The sequence below is a fragment of the Branchiostoma lanceolatum genome, chromosome 15 (assembly GCF_035083965.1).
Source record: "Branchiostoma lanceolatum isolate klBraLanc5 chromosome 15, klBraLanc5.hap2, whole genome shotgun sequence".
Taxonomy (NCBI): Eukaryota; Metazoa; Chordata; class Leptocardii; order Amphioxiformes; family Branchiostomatidae; genus Branchiostoma; species Branchiostoma lanceolatum.
The window spans coordinates 9,215,627-9,242,156 of NC_089736.1; the positions used below are offsets into that span (position 1 = coordinate 9,215,627).

A 26,530-nucleotide genomic window follows, 5' to 3' on the forward strand; every position below is an offset into this window, starting at 1 on the left:
TAGCCATCTGCGTTACATGGAGCTGTATTGGTAAAATAATGTGGCCTTAAATGTTTTCATTGCTTCCTTGCAAAAGGTACTTCGCGCTCAGTTCGCGAGGACGTACGATATCTACTCGTCGCCAGAGCACCCCCGCCTGACGACCGGCATCAGCACCCATCACATGGCCACGCAGAGGAGACAGCGCGACCGGGCGTGGAGCGAGGACACGGGGGACGCCAGGACAGAGAGACAGGCCAGCTGTGTGATGTCTGCCTCGCGGAAGGACAGTAACTTCTTGGGGACTCGGAGAGAGCGCACGTCCAGCCTTCCAAAGTCAAAGAGTAGCAAGGCTTCGGATCAGCTATCGCTCTCGTCGAGTGGAGTGGAGGGCCTCTCGGAAGACCGTCGGAAGAGCATCGCCGCTCCCGGGAGCCGTCGGAAGAGTACCGGCGTTTCCGACGTTCGTCGGCTTAGTGATGGCGTCGTCGGAGGCCATGGGTCTAGTCTCGGTACATCGGAAAGTCGTCGGCCCGGTGGCAGCACGTCGGGATGCCTTCGGCAGAGCTCGGATACGTCAGGTGATCGTCGAGCGTCAACCGACCGACGATTGAGTGCAGTTCTAAAGGAAACTGGTGGAATCTTGCCAACCCTAGCCGAGGACAGATGAACTAGTGCAAGGCAATCATTATAACCACAAATAACCCACCCATTTGGTTGCTAAACAAGCTTGTTGAGAATCAGAATGATTCAAATTAAGTGAAGAACCATCTCGATTTTAAAAATAAGGTGGTTCTTCCGTACATTTGTACATTAAAGCCATGGGGAAAACAAAAAGCTTTGTAATATAATGTAGTAAGTATACATGTATCATACTAATTGTGTGGTAAAACATCCCATAAACTACAATAAAAATTACAACTTTTTTCAATATTTTTATTTCTTTTTCACACAATCTATGGAGACAACCTTAGGAGACAATACATGTATCTCTAAATAAAGCCAAACCCACATCTATACATTGCATATTGTCATCATTGATACAATTCAACTTAGTAATATACTTTACTAAAATATTGTTGGAAACCTGAATGAATGTCTCATACATATACCATTGTATATTAGCAAGTTTTTTCTCTAGTTTGCAAACATGCATAAATGTCACAAGGTATTAAAGCTGTACACAAGTCACTAGATCTACACACAAATATAGAATATATACAAATACTGCTAGTATACAAAACACACATTTGGTGGATTGAAAAAAAAGACATTCTATTACATGTATAAGAGTGTAAGCCCACTACACAATGTACATTTCCCAATGGGTTTTAACTGGTTTTCTAAAATGGTTTGCCCAAATGGACCCTGACTCTGTATTTTCCATTTTCTGTATCTCTTCAAGTTGCTATGTTACAAATTGGCCATGTAGTGGTCAGGAGAACTAGACAGGTTTTATACAAATAATGTAAAGTAAGAAGTTATGATGTATCCATGGCAAGTCCTACAATAGGAGCCTTTAACATTATAAATCACATCTTCGGGTGGAAACATATATAACTATACCATTATCATATATGATGAAGATATCAATTCCTTGGTACAAAGTGTAACAAAAAACCTGCCTTCACCAAACTTTCCTCACTTTGTATGTGGTAATATGGTAATATATACATGGAAATATAGTTAAAATACTTTTAAATAAGCTAGTATGTATGCTATAGTTCCTTTTTCAGTCTCTCAAACCTGAGGTTGAGTGAATCGAAGTCGATACTTGCACCTCCTCCACTGCTGGCTGATGTGTCCAGAAGTATCATCATAGAACTGGAGAAATTACAAGTTTTCAAATGTCAACAAACGCAAGATTATAAAAGGAAAGATATCAATATGAAATCAAGACTAGAGTTAAGTATTAGTGCTACATTTACTTCAGGTTTGCTATGTTAGTTTAGCAATTACAGGGTCTTTTCATAAATATGAATTGGTATTGAATTTTTTTCATTTGAGTTGAATGTGTGATAGTTTGTGCGATTTGTTAAAAATAAAGAGAGAACGCTAGTGACCCAAAAAAACACCCCTCCCAATAAAATGGTATGGCTACCCTGCGACGTCACAAAATCAAGATGGCGGCCACCACACATGCCAACAGATCCAACAAAGGTTTTGCTTCGCAAACCTATAATTACAGAAAATGACACTCAACACACAACATTGTCTTACCTATTTGGTGCGTCTGCGCGAGCCTTTGCCACCATTTTTTGAATCAGCGTCGTTTTCGTCATCTCTTCGGGCAAGTGTCCTTCCATGGTCCGCACGTTGAGATCCACGTTCTGATTGGACTGTACAGTTACGAGAAAGTCAGGCTCAAAACTATTGGCATACTGTCAACTGACAAGTCTATGTTCATTCCTTACTTGATGTGACAACTCAACAAGAATTCATCATTCTTAGAAAAGACATGCCTTGATCTTTTAGTACCCACAATTGCTTGAAAACCATGTTTTGTAGGTGTATTTTTCTTATTGAGGGAAGGGTTAGAATTAAAACACATGTATTAATCAGTGTCGTCATTCGATTTGATTGATGACATGGATTGTATTGATTGGTTGGTTGGCTTAATTGATTGATTGGTTGATTCACATTGATTGGTTGAAACGACAATTAAATGTACTTGATTGTTTGATTGATCAACTGATTTAGAATTAGTTTCATGAATGTTTAAGTGACCATTGATTGACAAGACAGACAGATAGAGACTTGGGATGTGAAAAAAGGAAGGGTTTATTTTCTCATCATGACTGTTACACAATAATACACCACTTACTCCGCTTAACAACTACCATAAAATATTCAAATTTAACACTGAAGAACTCATAATTCATACTTATAATCTTTCATCTGAAATAAATGGCTTATATCAGCTTTGATTGCACATGTATTTTGTAAAAACATTCTGTTCCCTAAGACTACAGGGACAAAATCCAGTGCTATACTACAGGCTGTGCCCCTTAGGTGCTGCCAAAAATGCATAAATTTGAACATGTGTCCTTGGGACTAAAAGAACAGGAAAATATCTTTCTGTACTGTGTTATCATAGGAAATACTCTTGGAGCGTATCATCAATAACATGAAATGTCAAAGGTTAAGAGTGACCTAGACTAAATCCGAGACAGATCATCTCATTCCATAAAAGTTTTCTTTTCTACGAGTCTCTCATCTTAAACCAGTCATCTCAATTCTTCAAGTCCATCCATTTCAGATCCACGAATCATCAACTTAATCAAGCTGAAGAATTAAACCTCCACTCTGCACCCTTTTGATTTGCAAACCACTCCCTGCAGTTTTCATCACTCTACAACTTTTGTACTTTCATGACTTTCATATTTCTCTGGCCTTCATAGCTCTATGCCTGACATAGTTTTCATAACTTTCTTTGATACCACAATTGTCCCTGACTGTTACAAGAAGTAGGACTGAAGCATTCTTACCATCAGCAGTTTGACAATGGGCTTGTGTCCGAGCCTGCACGCGAGGTGCAGCGCGGTGCATCCCGTATCGTCCTGGATGTTGATGCAGGAGCTGTCCGCCTCGAGAAGCGCCTGCACGAGCTCCGGCTTGCACTGCTTACTCTCGATGGACCTGTGCAGGGGGGTGCAGCCGTCCCGGGGGTTCACGGCACACACGTGGGAGACCTTGTTTCCTGGAGTCATGAACAAACGGGGAGGTTAGGTAATGAACACACGTGGGAGACCTTGTTTCCTGGAGTCATGAACAAACGGGGAGGTTAGGTAATGAACACACGTGGGAGACCTTGTTTCCTGGAGTCATGAACAAACGGGGAGGTTAGGTAATGAACACACGTGGGAGACCTTGTTTCCTGGAGTCATGAGCACATGAGGTTAGGTAATCATAAACACAAGGAATAACTCATCTTTGGTTTATGAAAGTGATGAATGCATAATCATATATGCAATATATATACAGAAACTTATAATTATAGCAACTGCAATAGATCTGACAAAGGAGATGTTAAAATGATTTGTTCTTGGGGAAAGGCTTCCCTGTCCTTGGTGCTGATTGGCTCTCATAGAAGGAAATTATTCTGACTGGCCCTGATTGGTTGGTACAGAAAGCTAACTGGTTTTTACTGGTGGCCAACTCTGCATAAGGACCAATAGGCCATTGTGGCCACTTTTGGTAAGTTACCTAGATTTTTTTCTCCATTGCCCCAAATATTAAGAATCCTGTCACCAAAAGACTGTAGTGGCCGTTTTTCATCAAGTTCTTTGACTAGTCAGTGTTGAATACCATGACGTTCAACTGTCTCATTCAAGATTATTAGAAAGTATGTGTACCTACCGTCGAGGTAAATACTGAGACTTCCCTTCAGCCTGGAGCTTGAGGATTTGGACTTGGAGGGCGTGAACGTGAATGAGGCGGTGTCTGCCGTCGGCTCCGTCACCGCGCTGTCCTGGTCTCTGTCGCGCCCGCTGAACAGCGACCTGCGGGCCGTTGACCTACTGGACACAGATGCTCTTGAATGTCTCCTGCTTTCTGTAGAACAAGATAAATAATAACTTTATTGCACAACAATTGTACAAAGTACAAATTATGGCATCTACATGTACTAGTACATAACTACAGTTCTATTAGACTAACCTGCCTTATACAAGAGTGTATAGTATGGGATAATAATGGGCGTTTACAATCATTGGAGGAATTCCTAACGTCTAGACATTCTTTGATATACTTTCCTATGTATATGTAATAAATAAGCAAATATGATACAGCTGTGGATCATATAAAAAGGATAAAAATCAAAATGGCAGATAATTTTCTATATTGCACTAATGGTAGGGAAAGCATGCTATTCCACTAAGTACCAACAGTGACCAAAAATGTGTAAAGATGATCATCATTAAGAAAAATTACAATAAAATATAAGGCATAAGCTGGACCGTCAAAAAAATTGATAGAGTTTGGAAATGGTAACAGTCCTATTGGAGACAATGCACTTACTACACTAACTAATCATGCTGTATACTTGAAAAGGTAAAATAGATGATAGATAATGATATGTAAAGGACTTTTTATATGATAACCCTGCAGTTAAAACATTGAACTAACCGAGGGAGGGAGAACTTTCTGCAGCGGACGGCAGCTGAAGGAGTTCCTTGTCTCCTGTGTGGGGTAACTGCAGACTAGTGTAACGTTCCTTCACAGTCGTGGAGTCTGATGCTGGAAAAATGTGACAAATATACAACCTTGTTTATGCTAACCTGTTTGGATGATACCTAGGATTATATCTAGAATCCAAATAGGGGCAAACTCTTTTATGAGATAATCCCTTGTCTCTTCACTGTATCTTTATATAGCTGGTATAAGCCTTTCGGCATAGCACACCAGCTTTGCAGGCACGCTGTGCAGCTGCAGCTGGTTATATTACACTGAACAACTTGTCACACCTAACCTTTGCACATCTAACTGTAAGCATTGTTTAAAGCTATGTACAGAGAATCTACGACAGTTCTAGGAAAAACATATTTTTAACTCTGGTACTTGAACGTTTGAAGGCGTGACTATCTCTTGTTTTTTTTCTGAGCTGGTACTAGATACGTAGTAGTTGGTACGTCCATAAAGGTGTGGACTATAGTTGTTTGCCTTTACTTTAGATGTTTTGTTCCATTGATGCTATATGTTAACAGTGACAATTACCAATTTTGTACTTACCTGTAGCAGTAGAAGCTGAGGCCCCTACAGGTGTCAAGTCCTCCACACTATGGGTGGACTATAGAAGGTGTGGACTATAGTTGTTTGCCTTTACTACAGATGTTCTGTTCCATCGATGTTATATGTTAACAGTGACAATGACCAATTCTGTACTTACCTGTAGCAGTAGAAGCCGACGCCCCTACAGGTGTCAAGTCCTCCACACACGTGCCTGAGTCTGCATCGGACGTGTCATCTTCAAACAAACTACTGGAAAAAACAAGAAGAAAGCAAACTTAGGAACACGCTTAAAATAGCACATTAAAGGAAAGTTAACTCCACTCCTAAACACCTTGGTCACAGTATAGCTAGTCATGTGCTGCCATAGCTCCTGGTTCCAATTAGTTGCAACTAGTTACTAATTGGTAACTGGGAGACCCCAGTTCAAATCCTGGGAAAGGCATCTCGGTTGAGGCTGTCTTTTGGAAGGGACATAAAACAAGCGTCCTGTGTTCGAGGAGGTGCCTCGAGCAGCATGTTAAAGGGAAAGGGCTACCAACCCCTCGTTGTAAACATATACCCTGCTACTGAAACAGCAAGGGAACTTGCTGAACTACATACCACTAGGCACTACAAGGTGCCGGTGAACAGCAACAACAACAGCAGTGTCACAATTTATGCATGGCCCTTGTGTTAATCCATTAGAAAAAGTACAGTAGGCCCCTGTGCAGTAATTAGAGAAAGTACGGTAACATCTTCCAGGCTCTAACCTGTCCATGTCAGACAGACAACTGTCCTCGTACACAGCTGACTCCAGCAGGAACTTCACCACCTCCAGGTTGCCATGGGAACAGGCCACCATCAGGGGCGTGTCCCCGTCATGTGACCTCATGTTGTGGTCAAACGGAGGCTGCCAGATCGTCTTGAGGTGCGGAAGTCCCTTCTTGTTTCTTAAGGTGTCCATAATCCTGGGGGGAAAACATTCACAGCCAAATTAATGGAATAATCTTTCTGTTAGGCCAAACCAATTTATTTTCTTGATTCTCGGACAGTTTGAAATAGAAATGTAGCTAGTGGTCAAGACAAAAACAGAAAGCTGGAAGGAAAACATCTTACTTGATATGTTTAATCATTTCCTGAAACTGTTTTTACCAAGGCACAGCCCTCAGACACTTTTGTCATGGTAATATTTCAATTTAGCATTATTTCATAAAATCTGAGAAGCAACAAATAAAGTTGGTATGGCCTTAGGCATTTTAGCCAATGAAGATGGCTTTGAAAGCATTTCATTCTAACTTTCAAAACAATTATATCATTCAAGACAACTGCTTTCTTTTTTTGTACTCCGGGATAACTACAAAAAAAGTCATTGAAGTTTTGTCATGGTTTTTCAAACTTTATTAATGCATATGCTTCATAACCATGGTATAATATGGCATTTTCAGTCAAATCTATCGAGGGTTATATGTTTGGTTATAAATGGTCATTCAACACTTCATAGAAAGATGATTATCCTAAAATGTTGTCTACATGGTGTTAGTAGATATTGGGTTAGTGTCAACAGCAAGCTTGGTGAAGCAATGGTTAGTAACATGAAAATTGTGTTAGTACACAGGATTGTGATGCAACAACAGTCACTACATATACTGTAACAATTGTACAGGTGTAATAGTGCCATTAGTCTAACATTATAACATATAACTCATATACTAAATGCTGTTAAGTAGACAATAAATGTTAGTTCATATATGGCATTGCTAACAGAGCATTTGCTATATGAAATTCATTAAGACTCCTGAGTCATGAAAAAAAAAGGACAGTACATGTACATCTGACTTATATTCAGCTATCATGATTATAATAACATGAAATTGTATAAAAAATAGCGCATAATGAGCTACAAAAACAATATCTATAACCATGCAATGAAAGCACAACTAAGAACTGAAGAAAAGTATGTACAAACTACAAGGGAACTTCCCAACAGCTACACTACTATGAGGCACACAGCATGCAGTCCTGTGGTTCGCTACCTTTGCAACTTCCTCCATAAGTCTTGGAAGACAGTTTCTAGGAACAATAGGCCTGAGACATGGGTGTGTTTCTCAGGCATGCTGAAGAGTTTACCAGCATCTTCCAGAAGGTCTCGCTGTTCCAAACACTCCAAGATCCTGGGTGGAGGTCATGTGATGGGGGAGGGGGGCGGTTACATACACATACACATAGTTTCATAATTTTTCACAGGATTGTTCAGTATTGTATAACAGTCTTTCTATCTCAAGCTATGGAGCAAATCAAAGCACACTGTCGATGAAGGTTTAAGACATCCAGGTAGTAAGATATGCGATATAACAGTTACTCAGGCAACTGGATAGTTCAGCTGCAGTACCAAAGTCACAAACTAGGGGGCCTTAAATCATGTCTATATTGTTTCACGTCACCAACACAATCACGACAACCACAACACTCCACATAAACTACAGAAAGTCTCTACCTGTCAGCAATGTAAGGCAACTGTTCTACCTCTGCAGGCCATGCAAAGAGAGAAAGAAGTATGAGTTACTTCAAGAGTACCAGCAAAAAGCCTAATCTACATGTATGTAATGAAACTGCAAAATAAGAAAATCAAGTAGCACCTACAAGAATGTCAGTTTACATATTTCCTTAAACTATGCAAGTTGGATGCTTTACTACTAGAGACCTATATAAGTACATCAGATGTGAAATATTATCTAGAATGTATATCCTAAGCGCATACTAAAATGGGTACAGTCAGTAAAGGGTGGTTCAAGGTGTAGAAGCATCTCAATGACTTTTCGTCATCATCATCTTGCGTCTGGATTACTCCGGTGAGGTACACGTAATAAAGTAACTTTTAGGAAATATAATATTTGGATCAGACCATCTTTTTAACAGGGGTGTTTTGTACCTACCTTTCTAAGTGGCGTTTGCGATGAGTTTCGATCAGCATCTGTACCCCCTGGTACTGCGGGCAGGAGAAGAGCTCGCCGTACGAGTCCAACAGCGCCGTGGTCGCTCCGTTCAGCAACAACACGCGCACGATCTTGCTGTAACCTAGCAACAGGGGATAAAGTCATGTTACTTCACTCTAGAGTAAATCTTGAGAAAAATGTGTCCTCGTATGGCATAATAGTTAGGGCTCTGGGTTCGAATTCTGTCGCCTTATGTTGTGCCCCAGGTAAAAGCACTTTATACAATTTTCTTCACAAAATGAGTCCTAGTTTCAGTTAGGGACGTCCCATAGATAGGACATTTCATGGAGGTTCCGTGTTTGAGGAGAGCCTCTCCTCGAACATGTTAAAGTTTTCCCCTTAAAATCCACTGTATGGTATACAGTATGGTATACATAATATGGCTTTCATAGGCTATGCTTTGGATAAGAAAGAATAAGTCTATGGCCATTAGAAAAATAAGAGCCATAAAACTACTACACTGTGCTTTTCTGGGTGTTAACTTGAGCAGTAAAAGACATGGCACTGTGTACCTTTCTCAGCTGCAAGTTGCAGTGCTGTGAGTCCAGCTGCATTGACAGCATTGACATCCAACAGTGCAGGACTGCCACCTTGTGATTTGCTGCAGAACTGCAGCACATATTTCGCCACATGTAGGTGTCCCCTGGTGCAGGCCACATGCAGGACCGTGTTCTTACTGGCCTTGTGCAGCCTAGATATGTCTCCATCCCTCTGTGAGGAGAAAAAAATAACTTTGTAAACAAAGACAAACTACAATGGCAGGACATAATAACAAAGAAAAAGGCCTCACCCCCAAGGGATTGCAAAAATCACAGAGTCACAGGAAAAATGCTGGGTACCTCATATAGGATCTTCATCACATCCAGGTGGCCATTCTCAGCTGCCAGGTACATGGGCCAGTCTCCTGCACCAGTCTGGGAAAGAATGGGAAAATATGTGTCATAAGTTTCCTAAAAAAAATTGTTTCAAGGCAACATTTTCATATTGGATTGCCCTGTACTGGTAGTCAAAATGGTAAAAGTCTGAAGGAAAAGTAAGCGGTGCCAATCAGGCTATTTTCCTTCTGTGAGAGCCAATCAGTGTCAAGGACAGGAAAGCCTTTCCACAAGAACAGATTGTCCAATCAGCACCAAGGACAAGGAATCCCCAAGACCAAATTGTCCAATCAGCACCAAGGACAGGGAAAGCTTTCTCCATGAAGAACTGTTCGATCAGCATCAAGGACAGGGAATCCCTGAGAACAAATTGTCCAATCAGCACCAAGGACAGGGAACCCCCCAGACCAAATTGTCCAATCAGCACAGAGGACAGGGAAACATTTCTCCTAGAACAAATTGTCCAATCAGAGCCAAGGACAGGAATGGTTGCAACTGATCTGAGCAAATCTTCACATAGCTTGTCCAACTTTACAATCCTCATAGTCACTCATGGAATATATTTCCCCAAAACTTAATCTTTTCAAATTCATTCAAATACTTTAGTACATAGCCCTTTCCCTCCCTTCTTCAAAATGGTTCAGCCCGTAGTGTAGCATAACAATGCGTACTTACAGTCTGATTAACCTCGTCTCCAGACTCTAGCGTACAGAACAGCCTGTCAGCATCCCCGTTGATGGCACATTCAAACAGCAGAGGGGTGATCAGCTCCGACTGACGCCTGCAGGGAGGTTAACAGCAGCTAGTAAGAAACTCTCATCATGTGTATCACTACCTTTGCCAAGAGGGTTATGTTTTTGGTGCCGTTGTGTGTGTGTGTGTGTCTGTGTGTGTGTGTGTGTGTGTGTGGATAGCAAGAAGCTGTGGATGGATCCTTATGACATTTATTAGGCAGGTAGGAGTTGGGAAAACAAAGGTCAAGTTCGATAATGGGCCTTCTACTGGTTTTCTAAGGTACTGCACTGGAACCTCCGTTCTTGATATCTCATGTTCTTGACATGCTACATAGGATTGTGACTTCTAAGTGATAGATAGCTCTTGTTATAGATACAGTCTCTTCACTTACATATATGTTGGTATCTATGTCAAAAGAACTGTTATCTGACTATCTGATTTTCATGTGCAATAGACTATAGGAAATGTTCCTTATCATAATAAGTATTTCTTGAAGGAACTACAATTCAAAGGAGAGTATAGTGTGATTTTCTTGCAGATTCAATGTATCATAAATTTAAAGACTAATCCTATAATTTGATTAGGGACTGAACATGATATGAAACATCATCAACACAAAATGAAAAGAAAGACTTTCTAAAACCCACCTATCTATGGCATATCTAACAGTTGACTGGATCTCTGGTGTTGTGGCTAGTTTCAATGCTTGCTCCAGGCCCTATAACATGTACATGTATAAATATCAATATTAATACAACATTACAAATTGCAAATTTTTCCATAAAAAACCTGCCAAACACACAAGCTACTAGTATACTTCTGTTACTTCATGAAAAGTTCAATACATAATAGAGTTGATTTATATACATTTAAACATTGATGTCTATGACTGATCTAAATTTGTGGAATCACTTTATGACAAAGTACCATCTTGGCAAACAGATTTCGAAGGATGTAATTTCCATGATTTGAACCGTTCCTTTACCATGAGACTCTGCCTTAAGTGAATAGATTATAGAGAGTGTGATTTCTGTGATTTGAGACGTTCCCTTATCATGAGGTCCTGCCTTAAGTGAACAGATTATGAACGAAGTGATTTCTCTGATTTGAATCGTTCCCTTTATTACTGTGTAACCCTGCCTGCAGTGAACAGATTATGAAGGATGTGATTTCTATGACTTGAGATGTTCCCTTATCCTGAGGTCCTGCTGAACAGATTATGAAGGAATTGATTTCTGTGACTTGAGAAGTTCCCTTACCGTGAGTCCCTGCCTGTAGTGTAAGATGATCTCCACTACGATGAAACACTTGTTTCTACAGGCATGGTGGAGGGGCAGCAACCCTTCAACATCAGGGATACTGGGGTTTGCACCGTGTCTGTAAACATTACACAAAACAGCATTTGTTTCTTTCTCTCACTCTGTCTTTGTTTTGAAATCAAAGCTTGTTTGGGAACTTACAATTGTGTAACTGTAAGAAACAGCAATCTGATACCTACAACACCCTGTTAACATTGCACTAGCAAGGAAAGCTAGGAAAATCACACTTTTATTAGACTTCAAAAAAGTTCTAGTTACCACTATCAATTGATTGATAAAAGTGTTAAATACATTAACACATGGGAAAGCGCTATGGTAAAGCTTGCCATGTGGGCAAATTGAATCTGATTTTTCTAATTATACTGATTACACAACATAACTTACTCCAACAGGGTCCTCACAGCTTCTGCATGGCCCTCTCTTGCTGCTATTGCTAATGCAGTGCAACCACTCTGAAAGGAAAAATAATTATCATTTTGCGTTATTGATTCTATCCCTTAAATATCATCTTACATTTTCCATTCAAGCCTTTGAATACTTAAGAAACTTCATCAAGTTACTTTACAAGTTTGTTTTTTCCGACGCAACTTATTTTATACATGCACTATCTATGAGACTTTCATTATACAGGCCAGTCCAGTCTTTCCTATGGAGGTAATATGATGTACTGTAAATGCATTTAAGTCAGTGATGATCTAATGTCGTAGTAGGGAGAAAATGGAGTCTTCACAGTGGTTTTCAGGTTGAAACAAGATGGTAGGCGGGCAAAAGACACAACAAGCATTTTTGCAGTGGTTCTAAGTTTGCAGTGAAGAGGTTACCACAAAAACCATGAACACTATTATTGTATATATGTCCTTTTAATCTTGTACTGTATGTATGTCTGTGTTTGTATACTTTTTTGTGTGTTGAACCCTGGAAGATTAGTCGTAATTCGACTAAAGGGTATTGCAATAAACCAATAAACCAACTAAACCTCCGTGAACAGCATTATATGGCACATTGATTAACCCTAGTCCTACTGAGCCTGACAATTGTCGGTTTGCACATGCTTGCTCTGTATGCTAGCCCTGACAATTGTGGGTAGCCATTGACAATTGAGGGTATTTCTAGAATGTGTACGTTGTACCCGTGCAGTTGTTGTTAAGTTTAAGTTAAGTAACTAAAAATGAGCAATATCAAACTGGTACCCTTTGTTTCAAAGGTGTCTGAACACTTCAGCAGTGGGGGTATATTTTTGCTCTGGAAATCCAGCAGGACAAGGGTTAAGCATTTACAGTTACTGTACTTTTTTCTACCCCATGCTCCCTACATGATAGTTTCTGAAGCAGCCCTTACTCTCTCATGCTGTGCGTCTAGCGGACAGTCCTCCATGCCCAGCAGTACCAGGATGTTCTCCACGCGGTTGTTCTCTGCTCCGACCATCAGCAGCGTTGATCCCGTCATGTCCGTTATGAACATGTCTCTCCGAGTCAGGTCCTTTCCGAGCAACTGGCCCTGAAAATTTACAGTATTTCAGAAAACTTTCTAATAAACCTCGAAATGAACCTCACATAAACCTCGAAATGAAACCTCACAGTATATCTGGTACAATGCTGCCTAGGTAAATAAACAGTGCTTGCTAAAAAGCTTGAAAAACTACAATTTTTATATTTAGGAAAAAAACATGATTTTCAGTAAGATTTTAGCCCTAACAATGTCTTCATACCTGTTAAATTTGATACCATATCCCTTACTAAATCTTCTTTACAATAATAGGGTCTAAAAGGTTGAAATCTCGACTCAAATGACAATAAAGAACAGATGGAGTTTATACTCTATAGACTGTCTAATTCCAAAGTGGATTAGAACCCATGTACTGTGGTTACCTCCTGCACCAGATGTCGATAGTACCGACATCTCTCCGTCCTTTTTGACCCGATGATCTCCGTGCAGTCTGCCGCGTCGTATCTCTTGGCCACGTCGTCTGGTCGGAGTCCGTTATAGCTCTCCAAGTTCACGTCCGCGCCACGCTTCAACAGACAACTGTAAGATGCAAAAGCAAAAGAAAAGTCAGGCATATACTCTTGTAAAACACAAATTTTACATCATCTTATCAACCCCCCCTCTTAAAAAAGAGAGGCTTAAAATTTGTCAAACGAAACATCTATTGCGCCGCAAAAGATGATGAATCATCCAAATTGAGTAAGAATTTTATGTGTTCTTGTAATTGACACTATTGCAACTATATTGGTTAGGAAAAATATAATTTTATTCCTATCTTATCTAGCTTCCCAACTTGTAGCAACTTGTTACATGGGTGCATGCATTGTTACATGTATATGGTACCACCCATTATAACTATGTTGTCTGCAGGAGAAAATATTGGCAGATATCATAAATAAAAAGAATGACAACACTACCTGACAATGTCCATGTAGTTGTGTGAGGCGGCATAGTGCAGGGGGGTCCAGCCCCGTACCAGGTCACACTTGTCAGGGTCAGCCCCCAGAATGCAGATCAACACCTATAGACAATGGTAAAACAACATCCTGAATGAAAAAAATGTATTGGGGCAACTTGTGCAGAAAGAATCTTTGCACAGACCATTCTTCAAAAATTTGGATTTTATTGGAATTGCAACAGTGCAATACACGTGGGACACAGGCAGCTATTGCTGATGTCGTGACCCACACATATAATATAGACGTTTTTTACACTTGGCTGGAGTGGGGAAAGTCGTGTGTTTTTTCCCAAGGGCACAAGATCTGTGGCGTCAGGGGATTTGAACCCGGGGGGCCCTTGAGTTCTGGGCCGAAAACCCTGCCGCTACGCCATATGACCCCACAAAAATTGGCAAAAGAAGTCGTACCTAGAGAATGTAAGGCACCATAACATCCTAGATCTGTAAGATTTACATACATATTTGTCATCTACAGTTTGAAAGAAAGTTGCTAGGGGGAGTACTTAAACATGAAATCCTTTAGTCAGAATACCCTAGTGTAACAGGCAAGTATGTACCCATTGTAAAAATACCCGGGTACATTAAGCTAGCGGTGTACTATGGACTGTTACACCTGTACAATACACAAGCTCCATGGTGGAAGCCATACCTCAACAGTGATGGCATGGCCTAAGTCCGCAGCGATGCAGAGAGGAGTTTGACCTTTGCCATTGTAGGCGTTGACGTCGGCACCCTGGATACACACCAAGGTCATCAACAAGTCCAGCTGGTCAACCCCTATGTCCAAATATGGAAGAACATCTTGTTTAGGGTGATGCCCAAACATGAAAGAACATGTTGTCAAGGGTAACATCCAAATATGGAAGAACATGTCAAAATCAATTATTATGAGAGAACATGTTGCCAAGGGTAATGTCCAAATATGGAAGAATAATTGCTTACCCCCAGCGGCTGCGATGTGGATTAGTAAGTCTCCCTCTGCACTTTTTTCATTGTTTACATCAAACTCCATCGTCTGCAGAACAAAACATCATCAACAATTAGAATGCAAACAAACTACAAAACCATTATGGACTATGGATCAATTTTCAGTACCAAGGACAGACGCTGGGATCCTGAATGGACCAGAATTCTACATAACTAATAAACTTAAAGCAGCAAGTATGAATTACTATAAATTTTGCATGATTCAGATTGAATTACCAGACAACTATGTTACCTATGAAAAATTGAGTAGCCATTGTTAACATGTGTGGGATGTTCTTGTCACATATACAGTAAATAGCAGGACCAGTCAAATGGCAGTTTTTACAGTAATTAGTGCAATGCTAAAATAATATACTGTAATATAACTGTTAGTATTGAATTGGTACTGTATGATATCATTCTGCACCTGTCTTTCGGATTTTGGAGATGTAAAATGGGGGTTCAAGGAGGCGCTTCGAGGATGTTAAAGGGAAGGGCTAGCAACCCCTCCCTGTAAAAAATACCCTGCTACTGTAACAGCAAGGAAACTACAAGGGTCTGAACGATGAACAAACTCTAGATTTTCTAATAAAAAAGTATGACCAGTTTTCCAGTTTACCTGTAGTTTTATTTGGAGCTCGTCGAAGTGCCCCTCCTCAGCGAGGGAGAAGATGTCCTGTTTCTGCTGCACGCTGACGTAGGCGATGGATTTCTTGCGGGGCGAGGGCTGGGCCACGGCCTGCATGGCGGACTTGAATGGCTGCAGAATCTTACGCGTCTTCGGGCAGTAGCACACCTGGTCCGCTGTTCGGCCTGAAAACCGCAGTGTTGAATATGACTTGTCAAAAGTCCATGCAGGTGTATTCCACCATTTTTCATATCTTTATGTAAAAATACAGAGGTTTTGAGGTAATATTAAGTAAAAAAAAAAGGGAAGATTAATTTTGGTCAGAGCAGAACACTTTTAATCTGTTACTGTTTTGTAAAACAAACTTCTATGTTACAGATCATAATGACCATAATGACCCCCAGCAAGAATCTTCACTTGAAAGATATTGAGATTCATTTGAAACATCTTGATATTTTGTGTAAAGTCTTGAGATACCTTTCTGGATTCTTTCTTGATAGGTCTTCAAAAATGGTATCAGGTACACTGAAAAGTGTTTGAGTAAAAAGTGTTTTTTCATCATGTGTCTAAAACCTACCATTTCTGTCCTGTGCTTTGAGGTTGACCCCTACAGAGGTCAGGTAGCTCACAGCTTCAGGATTCCTGGCAACGCAGGCCAGATGCATCATGGTCCCTCCAAGTGGTTCAAATCTCTGGTCAGGGCCTGCAAAAGCATTGTGTTTGTTTATGGTCTCTGGGCTATCCCTTTTTCTTACAACAATCAAGTTCAATAGTTTGCTAGTCAAGGTGGCAAGTAGATGCTAACAAGTTGCAAATGAAATACAACTTGGACCAGTAAAAATGTGGTTTGGGGAAGCTGGGGAACTTTTTCTGATCAATGTCCCCATAAAACTTTTGGAACAGCCCTTTTAATCATGCAAGCAGGCTAGCCTTCGGTCAGTAAAAAAGTGGCTTGAATTTCCTTAAAATTTGCATGGAATGGTGAGATAAGCTAAGGCCCTCTCCTGAACCACTGATGCAAGACGCGTGTCCCATATACTGGAACACACAAATATTGACTGTCTCTCATTCTATTACAGCTGATCAGCAATGGCTACAAACCATTTATCTTTTTAGACAAAGACAGCTGCTGATTTATGTTATACCTGGACCATGGTTATATGTTTCATACGGGTGTTCTGGACAAGGAGATATTTTGTTTCATCACACAGGCTTCTACTTGTATCACACAGGATTCTATAGATTCATTTGAACGCACTTCACAATATGGAACTTTCTACCATCTAACTCCATAATAAAGATATCCTTACCAATGATTTTTTGCTCTACCAGTGCCTTCAACACTCGGACTGGCCCGCACCGCAGCACGAGTTTGCAGAGGTACAGGACAGCTCCTTGCAGCGACGTGTTGGTGTGGATTTCCCCGACAAGTATCCGCAAGTGGTCGCCGTCGGGCCACAGCGAGCCAAAGTCTACCAGCGACCGCCCGTGTTGAAACGAGTGAAAGGTCAGCCGCGGTCGCCAGAACGTGTTACAGATGGAGTCCTCCGGGCTGACCCTCTGTGGTTGGACGGCTCCCGGGAAGGACTCGGACTGCGTACTGCTGTCCATGCTGGAGGTGATCGTACAGTACGAGCTTGACGAGGTGGTCAGTTCGGGGTTGACGAACAGATGCGAACTTGACCGCATGGTCTGCATATTTGGACCTTGTGCAAAGGCTGGAATTTTGTGGCAGAAAGGAATGAAAAATTAGTTTCATTACAAGAACAATCAAACAGTGCACTAGAGAAGAATAAGCCTTTAAAATAAAGCAAAATGGACAATTTCTGTGATGACTTTCTGTCACAAATTCAGGTGACAAAGCACTATATGCAACAACACTTGATGTCAAAATACATTTAGTATATGTTTGGCATAATTGAAGAGAACTTTTCAAGTCTATTGCACAACTTGCCTTCTTGGTTGAAGTGATATCTCAGGATCTGAAAAATATAAGACCACCCAATGTTAAGTCTACACATTAAATATCAACTTACCAAGGCAAAACATGGCTGTTCTTGGAGCTAAACGAAACAACTGGTAACGACTTTTAAAGCAGTTCTGAGGAGATCGTCCATACGTGTTGATTGGTACAGAAACAGCAGTATGACTGAATTACGCTGCCTGCGTCAAGAAACCCGCCAAGCACGCGTTCTGAGAACGTGACCAAAAGTCTGCAAGGCTTTTCTCCGAAGGAATTTGGGTCAACACCCTCAGCATGTCAAAACAAACACCTCTGCCACACAAACAAGTATTTCATGGCAAGGTCACCGGGTGTGTCTAAGCCAACCCAACCTATGTAGTTGACCAGGGTTACCACAGGTTAATCCTCTCAAATGTCTCCTGGGTTACAACAGGTTATTCTAAAATCCCCCAAAACAAACGCTGTTATGAAATGGTGTTATCAAAAGCTTAAAGCCAGTTGGATGGCGGAGACTTTCCTCACGAAATATTTTAGATTCATACGGAGATATAATTGTGACATCAGCAAACTGTCGGACATAGCGATGTGGCGCCAGCGTTATAGCCAATGGCTGAAACTTTGAGAGTCAAACCAAACGCAGCACCCCAAGGAAAACATTTACAAAAAAACCTGGGCTTGAAAAAACTTTTCTTGTTACATGTACCTTCAATTTTGCAAGTTGTCAAAGATTCAATCTTCCATCTGAAACAACTTTTTGCTAATAATTGCAGGGCATTGTTATAATTTTGCATAAGTTGACTGTGCTAACAACTTAATGTTTCTCAGTCAGAGATGGTACGAAATGCATTTGCTGTAACGTTATGACTTGTTGTGCTGGATTCTTCTTCCATTTTTGCGAATTCGGTGGTCCATGTAAGTGCAACGGAGGAGATTATAGAAGCTCCCTGGTGAGACCTTTTAACTAGGTAAACATATTTCAAGTTATGCTGAAAAGCACTTAGTAAGCAGATTTTTCCCAGAAAGTTCTACACAGCTGAACGCACCATTTACACAAAAACATAACAGGCTATTACAGGTCAGTCTGTGTACCTGTACTGTAGGCATTCTACACTGTCATGCTGATTGTCATGATCAAGTTTAGAGCGAACGTTAGTAGTAATTTTCATGTTGCTTCTACAAATGTAGTTCTCCTGCTCTTGAAGAAAGAAAGAAGAAAGAAGGAAGGAAAGAAGCATGGCAAGAAGGAAGGCAGGAACAAAATAACGAAACAAAGATCACAAAATCTATGATTGTCAATAGAGATCGTACATACATGTAATCAATAAACTGAACTACTGTACACTAAATAATTCCCAAACATCATGCAAAACCATTGAATATTAGTACAACTTACCACAGACTACAGCAGGGGATGATCAACTGAGACTTTCCTTGCACATTGCTGTAATCTTCTGTATAGTATTCTGTCCACACTGCAAAAGGTTGAATGAATAGTGTTAAGTTACGGACCCCTCAATATTAACAACAACACAGTGTCGGAAAAATAACAGCTTCTAGACATTATGTCATACTCATTTCCACGAAAGCACCTTGTTACTAAAGCTTTTCCTTCCTTAGACACAGCACATTTGAACTTGTCAAGCAAAAACAACATTTCAGCAGTTGTTTGACGTTAGAACAACTTTTCTGCGGTTGTTTGGCGTTAAAACAACTTTTCAGCAGCTATTTGACGTAGATGGATTTGCGTCAACTCTACAGGAAGTGTTGGCATTGGCAAACCTATAAAATCCATGATGATTCGAGCATTACACAGTTATTGCTTATGACATCACACAGACTAACGTCAACTTTCATAATTTCGCCAGGGTCCCTATGAACACCACATTAATAAATGGTGTAATCAAGCTTAAGGCCTTCTCAAGAATGTTCTCGGACCTGGATATCAGCAGCTTGCATATATATATAATATACATGTATGTCAGGATGCTGCATTTTTAGTATATTAGATCTCTTTAGATTCATCATCTTTTATAATGTATGGATAAATTAAAAGATTTAACTGGCTAATTAACCCGGCTATCTTGGCTTATATGAACGCAATTTAACCGGCTAAATAGGGTTTTAGCAGGCTAAAAGGAAACCACCTCCTGAGGTTATGAAGGGCTATGAAAGGCTTAGTATGAACGGGTTCTAAAGGTTTCTGGTGGAATTATGACAGTAGATGTTACATCAAAAGTACATTATCCTCCTTGCTATCAGCTACAAAATTTCACCAGCTGAGTTTAAATGTTTTACTGCACTGGGAATGGCATTTTTTTTAAATTTATGACTTTATTCTGGAATTGAAGTCGTAATTTACAAAAAATGGCAACTGCAATACTACTAATGGGATCATAGTGTTTAGAAAAAGAAAGACAACCAAGGACAGAGAACACTTCCAAGAACACTGAAATCATAATCATTATTGTTGCTCAGATAAACAAGTCTGATGATTACCAAGAAGGTTTAGGGCATCTTTGGCTGTTAAACAAATGGTCTCTCAACTTCTGATGATGGCGTCATCCACTCCCGCACAGATTCACATACAGTCTTGTCGCCCGTTCAAAAACAACTTCTCTCATTGTATGGACAGAGCACTAACCACTGCGGTTTAGAAAATAGATTTCCTTACCCGAAGCCAACATAAACTAATTAGTATCTTCAAAGTCTTCTTTTTCCTGCCCAACCTACGGAAAGCTCAGCACGTAATCATCTGTCTGGCCAAGACACTTCTTGGAAAGTCGCAGTCTCGTACACATGTTACGTTAACCGGTTTGAACCAGAAGCAGACCAGCTTTTACCAGAGGGACAGAATTATTGTCACATGAGCCAGAAGTCAACATCAAATTCAAAGTTTAGTGCTAAATGTCTTGAAGTTTTTCCTTGCAGGCGAAGATTCATCAATGTTGACTATAGACCTTATATAAGTACAAGAACAAGCATGTCATAACTAATTACATTGTACATGTACTGAACATGAATATTGCTTAAGGTGTGTACATCCACACTTTGAAATTTTTGCTATTTTTCTAGTTCGTCGCTTTGGCTACATGTTCTCATTGCCAACTCTTCATACAGTGAACTATGGTTTGTCTTTCACTGCATATTAAATATTACTATACACAACTGTACTGTTGTTTCAACCGTTCAACTGTTATTGCTGAAAAAAGTTTTTGATTACAATTAAGTGCTGGAAACTTGAATGAATACACAGTACTAGTATTTCCAAAGATTAAAAAAACATTACATGATATCATAAATTTTCCTTCTTCAAATTTTTGTTTGTAAACAAAAACTAATAATATTTGGGAAAGACAACAGTTGAGTTACTGTACCCTCGTTTTCTTGACACGTGGCAGGAAACGTGCCTTGTGAGAAAACTTTAAAAGCAGTGTCCCTAGAGTTAGTCCTAAGGCTTATTTGGTAAGAAATGTGCTAAGACCGTGCATGGGACGTAAGGAGGTCAAGTAAATACTTTTTAGAAGGCTGTCTTATAAGATTGAACCACTCACACTTTTGTGTTACCTGTCCGGAATATTAGAGCAACGTTTCACAGGTCACTAACTGACCAAATGTGAAATACTGTTGCGTCCAGATCTTTCAAATAAACTGTTACTACTTGTGAATTCAAACTACATGTTCGTTGAAATAGCCTCCCAGTAAATTGAAATACTGGTATACTGACTACTGTCACAGTACCGTTTCGTCATTTCTTTAAGAACATGTACAATAGAAGGCATTGTTTATCAGTAACAAAATGATATTCATGATTTTGCTCCTAATTTTGTGAGGAAATATTTCCTTATTGTAGTCTTTCAGTGTTCTTGTAATTCAAGAAAGTGTTCTGTCCTTCGTTGTCTTTCTTTTTCCAAACACTATGATCCCATTATTGCAGCTAGGCTTCCATTTTTCAGTTGCGACTTCCATTCCAGAATAAAGTCAAAATTGACACCATTAAGTGCAATAAACATTAACCATTTTAAACTCAGCAGGTGAAATTTTGTAGCAAATATATCAAGGAGGATGCTAAGACGGTGCATGGGACGTAAGAAGGTCAAGTAAATACTTTTAAGAAGGCTGTCTTATAAGATTGAACCACTCACACTTTTTTATCTCCATGAAAAATGGAGATATTGTTTTGGGTGTGTCTGTCTGTGTGTGTGTATGTATCTGTGTATGTTTGTGTTTCCGCACCACTCCCGTCAGCATAACTCAAGAACCTCTTGATGGATTACAATGATATTTGGGATGTGGGCGGGCGTTGTGAAGCCGAAATTTAAGGTCGATTTTGGGCCCCCTGGTATGTGACCTTGGTACTGCAGCAGAACTGCAATTTTTGTATCTTTTGACCTGGACGTGCTGTGGTCTTGATTTTTGGGTGGCAGATAGCTTGTGATGTAATAAAGAAGTGGTGTAGGTTTGGGCCCCCTAGCAGCTTCCTCTGAAACTGCAAGGGCGTTTTTGTGAAAATCTTCTAAGGAGAATAACTGAACAAAGGAACAACGGATTTCCATGATATTTAGTATGCAGGTAGCTTAGATAGAGATATACACTATGAAGTGCAAATTATGCTAATTGGGACTTAATTTGCATAGCTAATGAGAAAAATCTATATTTGCAGTGTTTTCCATTATCAGACTCAAATACATGTAGCGTATGTAGTTTATGGAAAGTGGGTCATCAACAGATACCAATTATGCAAATAAATTCCTAATTTGCATAATCAATGCAAAACACCATATCTCATCTAATTGGAAAATTATAGGACTGTCAATATGATACTTAGTAAACAGGTAGCTTAGACAGAGATATACATAATGAAGTGCAAATTATGCTAATTGTGACTTAATTTGCATAGCTATCGAGGAAAATCCATATTTACAGTGTTTTCCATTATCAGACTCAAATACATGTAACATATGTAGTTTATGGAAAATGGAGCATCAACAGATACCAATTATGCAAATAAAGTTCCTAATTTGCATAACTAATGCAAAACACGATAATTCATCTAATTGGAAAATTATAGGACTGTCAATATTGCAACATGTTAGTTAGATAAAGGTGTTTATGACCAAGCATACATTATGCAGATGTGTACTAGTAAGTCATTTGCATGAATAGAATTGTTCATGGAGATATGAGGTCGTGGAACTCTTGTTTTACCTGTGCCGAATAGTAGAGCAACGTTTCACATGTCACTAATTACTGACCAAATGACCCTTGTTGAAATGCATCCAGATCTTTTAGAAACTGTCTGTGACTACATGTGAATTCAAAATACATGTAGTTGATATAGCCTTACAGTAAATTGAAATACTAAAATTAGTATATTGACTACTTTCATCGATACCGTTTCGCCGTTTTGCCATTTCTATAAGGACAATGGAATGCATTGTTTTATTTTTGTCAATGCGATTTTAAACATGACAAAACAGTTCAAACTAATATCTGAACATATCCAATACTTGACAAAATATCATAACACAAGGTTAGATATAACATTGTAATTACTTATCATTGCTCAGTTGGTGGTTACATTATAATCTGACTGAGTTGACAGTAAAAGAAACAAATGTTACAATTTGAAAATCAAAATTCAAGGGTTAAGAAAAAGACCACCATCTACATGCATGTACCATTCTTACCTTTTAAGGCTCAGTAAACTGTGTTAATAGATCTCCCTCTGTAGCTAGATTATACACTCAAATGTGCCAGCCTTGGCTTCAGGATACCAGATTTCGTCAATTCAAATGATTGAATACATTTCCTCACTGAGATACGCAGCTCAGCTATTGTACATTCAAGTTCTGTACACTCCAACCTCCCCTGTAAAAACACCCCCAGTTTGCTCAAGTAACGGTCGCGACTGCCTTTCCGTTGAGGTCATTTGCATGCAGAAGTTCAAGGGAATCTGACACCTCTTCAAGGCTAACATCCAGTTCTCACAGGCTAGTGTTAGAGCCATGAGCAGCTATCACATGCACTGGGGTTACTTTTAAACCTATGAGTGAGTGAGGTTATTACCATAGCCTAGCTGTTATGCCAGTTACTCTTTGTCTATTTTCATCCTCACTCTAGAAGGGTTTTAAGGGCCTAAGATGGAAGACCTTTAGACTAGGAATGCATTAAATGGAATGGACTTGTCTAAGCCCCTTATTTGTTTTTCTGACACACAGTTACTGTGATATACTGGTTGTCTGATGATGCTGGGTATAATGTGTAATGATTTATCATACAGTTACATTTTTTTGTTGGTGGGGGATAGAGAAATTATGATACTGTAAGTAGTTCATTTATATTAAATCCAGTGGTACAATGAAAACCCAAGTTTGCATTATCATATCTTTCAGTTCTTACAGTTGAAAGTGGTACGTAGCATGATAGAAGATGGAACAAGTTTTGATTGTGGTGTGATGATCATGAGTCCATGGCATAAGTCACTGTGAGTATCAACAGAATGAAATATTTCTATCTAATAAGTCATGCTGAAGTCAGAGATTGATCACAATCACATGAAAACATTTATTAAGCACTCAGACTAACAGTTATACATTTGGATGAGTCATTGACAATTAAACTGTTAAACACATGTTACTCCGGTCAAAAGTCTTGTTCAATTGAACTTGAACTTTGGACTATTATATAAAGCCATCGTTTTGGACAACCAATATGACTACCAATCACTAATTATTAAGGACACATTATCTCAAAAACAGTCCTTATGATTTCACCATGGCAACAAGGGGAATCTGGAGACATTTAAAGGACATTCCTCCTCACACATACCAGGTAAAGCCCACAGACAGGAATGACGAGAACCTGTTTGTGAAGCCCACATTTGTGTTCCCTGCATTCTCCACCCCAGTGATCAAAACAAACACTACATACCCAGGGAAAATCTCAACACTTCTGCTTACTCAAACACCAAATACAGTATATACATCCAGGGAAAATCTCAAAATGTCTGCTTACTAGATAAAAGGGACTAGTGGGAGAATAGGCCATTATATTGTGTCTTATATACGGCACCCCATGAAGAACCGAAGCACAGGACTAAATTTAAATCATGTAAAATATTTTACATCATTTTTACATGATTTAAAGTCCTGTGCTTCGGTTAATCATTAATGTATGTTTGTTTTAATATACATTTTGCTTGACCCTTACCTCTCCCTCATGACCTCAATGAAAAGTGGCATGCAGGCCAATTTGAGCTTCTCATTAATAAACAAAGGTTCAAACAAACATATAAAGAATTCTGCAACAGTCCCTTTATTATACACACCATGGCAAATAGTGAGCATGATGGTCACTATACCAGGAATGACTTGAATGATTGCTGCATGGTCACTGGTATTTTTGGAGAGGTACTAGTACTAGAACTGGAGCATTGTATGATTGCTGGGAATGTCAAATATCTGCACAACCTTGGTCTGTTACTCGCTTCTTCAAAATAATGAATAATTCTGCAAATATTCAATGAGGAAAATTTGCTGAAAACCTTTCATAGTTTTATACTGTCCTGTACTTTCGATCTCCATGCAGATGTTGGGCTGAAAGATGGTAACATTTTCTAACTGCCAGTGGCTTCTCTGCTAGTCCCTCTCAGAGATGAGGCATTCAAAAAATGGTACAACATTTCACCCCAACCCCAACATCTGCTTGGAGATTCCTGTAATATGACCACTGTACAGCAAAGGCAAAGGATTAGATGGAGGCTTTGTTAATAGTATACCATTTTTGAGTGTATGCCATCTCATTTTATAGATCAGCAATTAACAAGTTACATCATAAGCAATTAGATGGAAGATCCATGAAATCCAGGCTCACCCATTTGAATTCTATGTGGTTTATTGTCTCACAGTATTTTGTAGGTCCCACACAAATGTTTTCTTCATGACTGTGCGTCATAACGCTCCACTGTATTCCACCATGTAACCCCATCCTGGGTTTAGCTAACAATGAAGGATTTGTTTTAAATAGGGGTACGTTACAGCATTGGTGTCTTAATAGTGATCTCCAAGCAGACGCAGGGTCAGTACTTTACACATTTTTAAAGGCTTTTCATACATACCGACATTCTTTGTCTACTAGTAGTGGTAAGAGAAGGCCAAGAGTAAGAGGATTAAAGGTACAATACTGAAGAATACAAACAAACATTGCATAGACATGCACACGCACACAATCATTATACAGTGCACTACACATTTCCGGATTTGTTGTCGTTTCAAATAAGCCCTATGGAATTTCCTGCCAAAAGGTTTGAAGTGGAATTTCCTGTTCAAATGTTAAGACGTGTTCAAATACTACATATGGACTTGACTTGAGTTGATGAACTAATTCTAGTCTAGAATATATCTCAATCTTGTTGCCTTCAAACACATCGACTATATAAATATCAACAATAGAAGGTGGTAATTGAATTATAAATAATAAATGTCACGTTATATACAATCATGTAACGTTACATTGGAATAGACTAGTAGTTTCACTCATCATAAACATAAGTTGTAGCCATACGTGAAGTCCAATGTATGTCACCTGATGTATGAGCCAACGGTCACAAAAACAAAACAAACAAACTTATTTATGATATAAGTTAATTACATCATATGACCATGTTTTGTGTCAAATTTCCCGCCAATATCTTAACAAAGGATCCTTAAAAATAATTCAGACTTACGTTGTACGATGCTTTAGCTAGCTGCCGGGTCCGATCGCCATGTTATGACGGTTTAAATGGCTTTTTACCTGGTCAAAGTTTAACCGGGACATGGCGGACCCATGCCACACCTTCACTGCGGAAAACAAACTTTCTTCAGTAAACAAATAAAATCCTTGAACGCCGCAAAACGTAGAAAACATATATCCATGTTAT

The 26,530-nt window shown here is 39.5% G+C and overlaps 2 protein-coding genes across 6 annotated transcripts in view; one reads left to right on the forward strand and one right to left on the reverse strand.

Moving 5' to 3' along the window:
* Window positions 1-996, forward strand: part of LOC136420585 (uncharacterized) — an 11,166-nt gene extending 10,170 nt beyond the window's left edge. The window contains exon 12 of the mRNA XM_066407593.1: window positions 77-996. Within this exon, the coding sequence (XP_066263690.1) occupies window positions 77-649 (573 nt within the window). The 3' untranslated portion in view covers window positions 650-996. The remainder of the gene's footprint in view (window positions 1-76) is intronic.
* On the reverse strand, window positions 895-26,467 carry LOC136420575 (ankyrin-1-like). Of its 5 annotated transcripts, none has more exons than XM_066407580.1 (26): window positions 26,336-26,467; window positions 19,004-19,082; window positions 17,602-17,629; window positions 16,958-17,365; window positions 16,225-16,350; window positions 15,639-15,832; window positions 14,996-15,068; window positions 14,703-14,830; window positions 14,013-14,116; window positions 13,479-13,635; window positions 12,949-13,107; window positions 11,995-12,062; window positions 11,551-11,668; window positions 10,939-11,009; window positions 10,232-10,337; window positions 9,521-9,595; window positions 9,194-9,392; window positions 8,622-8,763; window positions 7,722-7,859; window positions 6,459-6,656; window positions 5,867-5,958; window positions 5,107-5,217; window positions 4,339-4,533; window positions 3,468-3,679; window positions 2,200-2,318; window positions 895-1,803 (listed from the first exon to the last, which is right to left on the reverse strand). In XM_066407580.1, exons 4-26 carry the CDS (start codon window positions 17,343-17,345, stop codon window positions 1,698-1,700), a joined length of 3,279 nt encoding a protein of 1,092 aa, XP_066263677.1. In that variant the 5' UTR covers window positions 17,346-17,365; window positions 17,602-17,629; window positions 19,004-19,082; window positions 26,336-26,467; the 3' UTR covers window positions 895-1,697. The 5 variants fall into 5 exon arrangements, with proteins under 5 accessions (XP_066263677.1, XP_066263678.1, XP_066263676.1 ...); XM_066407581.1 differs by lacking the exon at window positions 26,336-26,467 and adding an exon at window positions 23,298-23,490; XM_066407579.1 differs by lacking the exons at window positions 17,602-17,629; window positions 19,004-19,082; window positions 26,336-26,467 and adding an exon at window positions 17,684-17,839 and having other exon boundaries at window positions 5,867-5,955.
* Window positions 26,468-26,530: the final 63 nt, after the last annotated feature.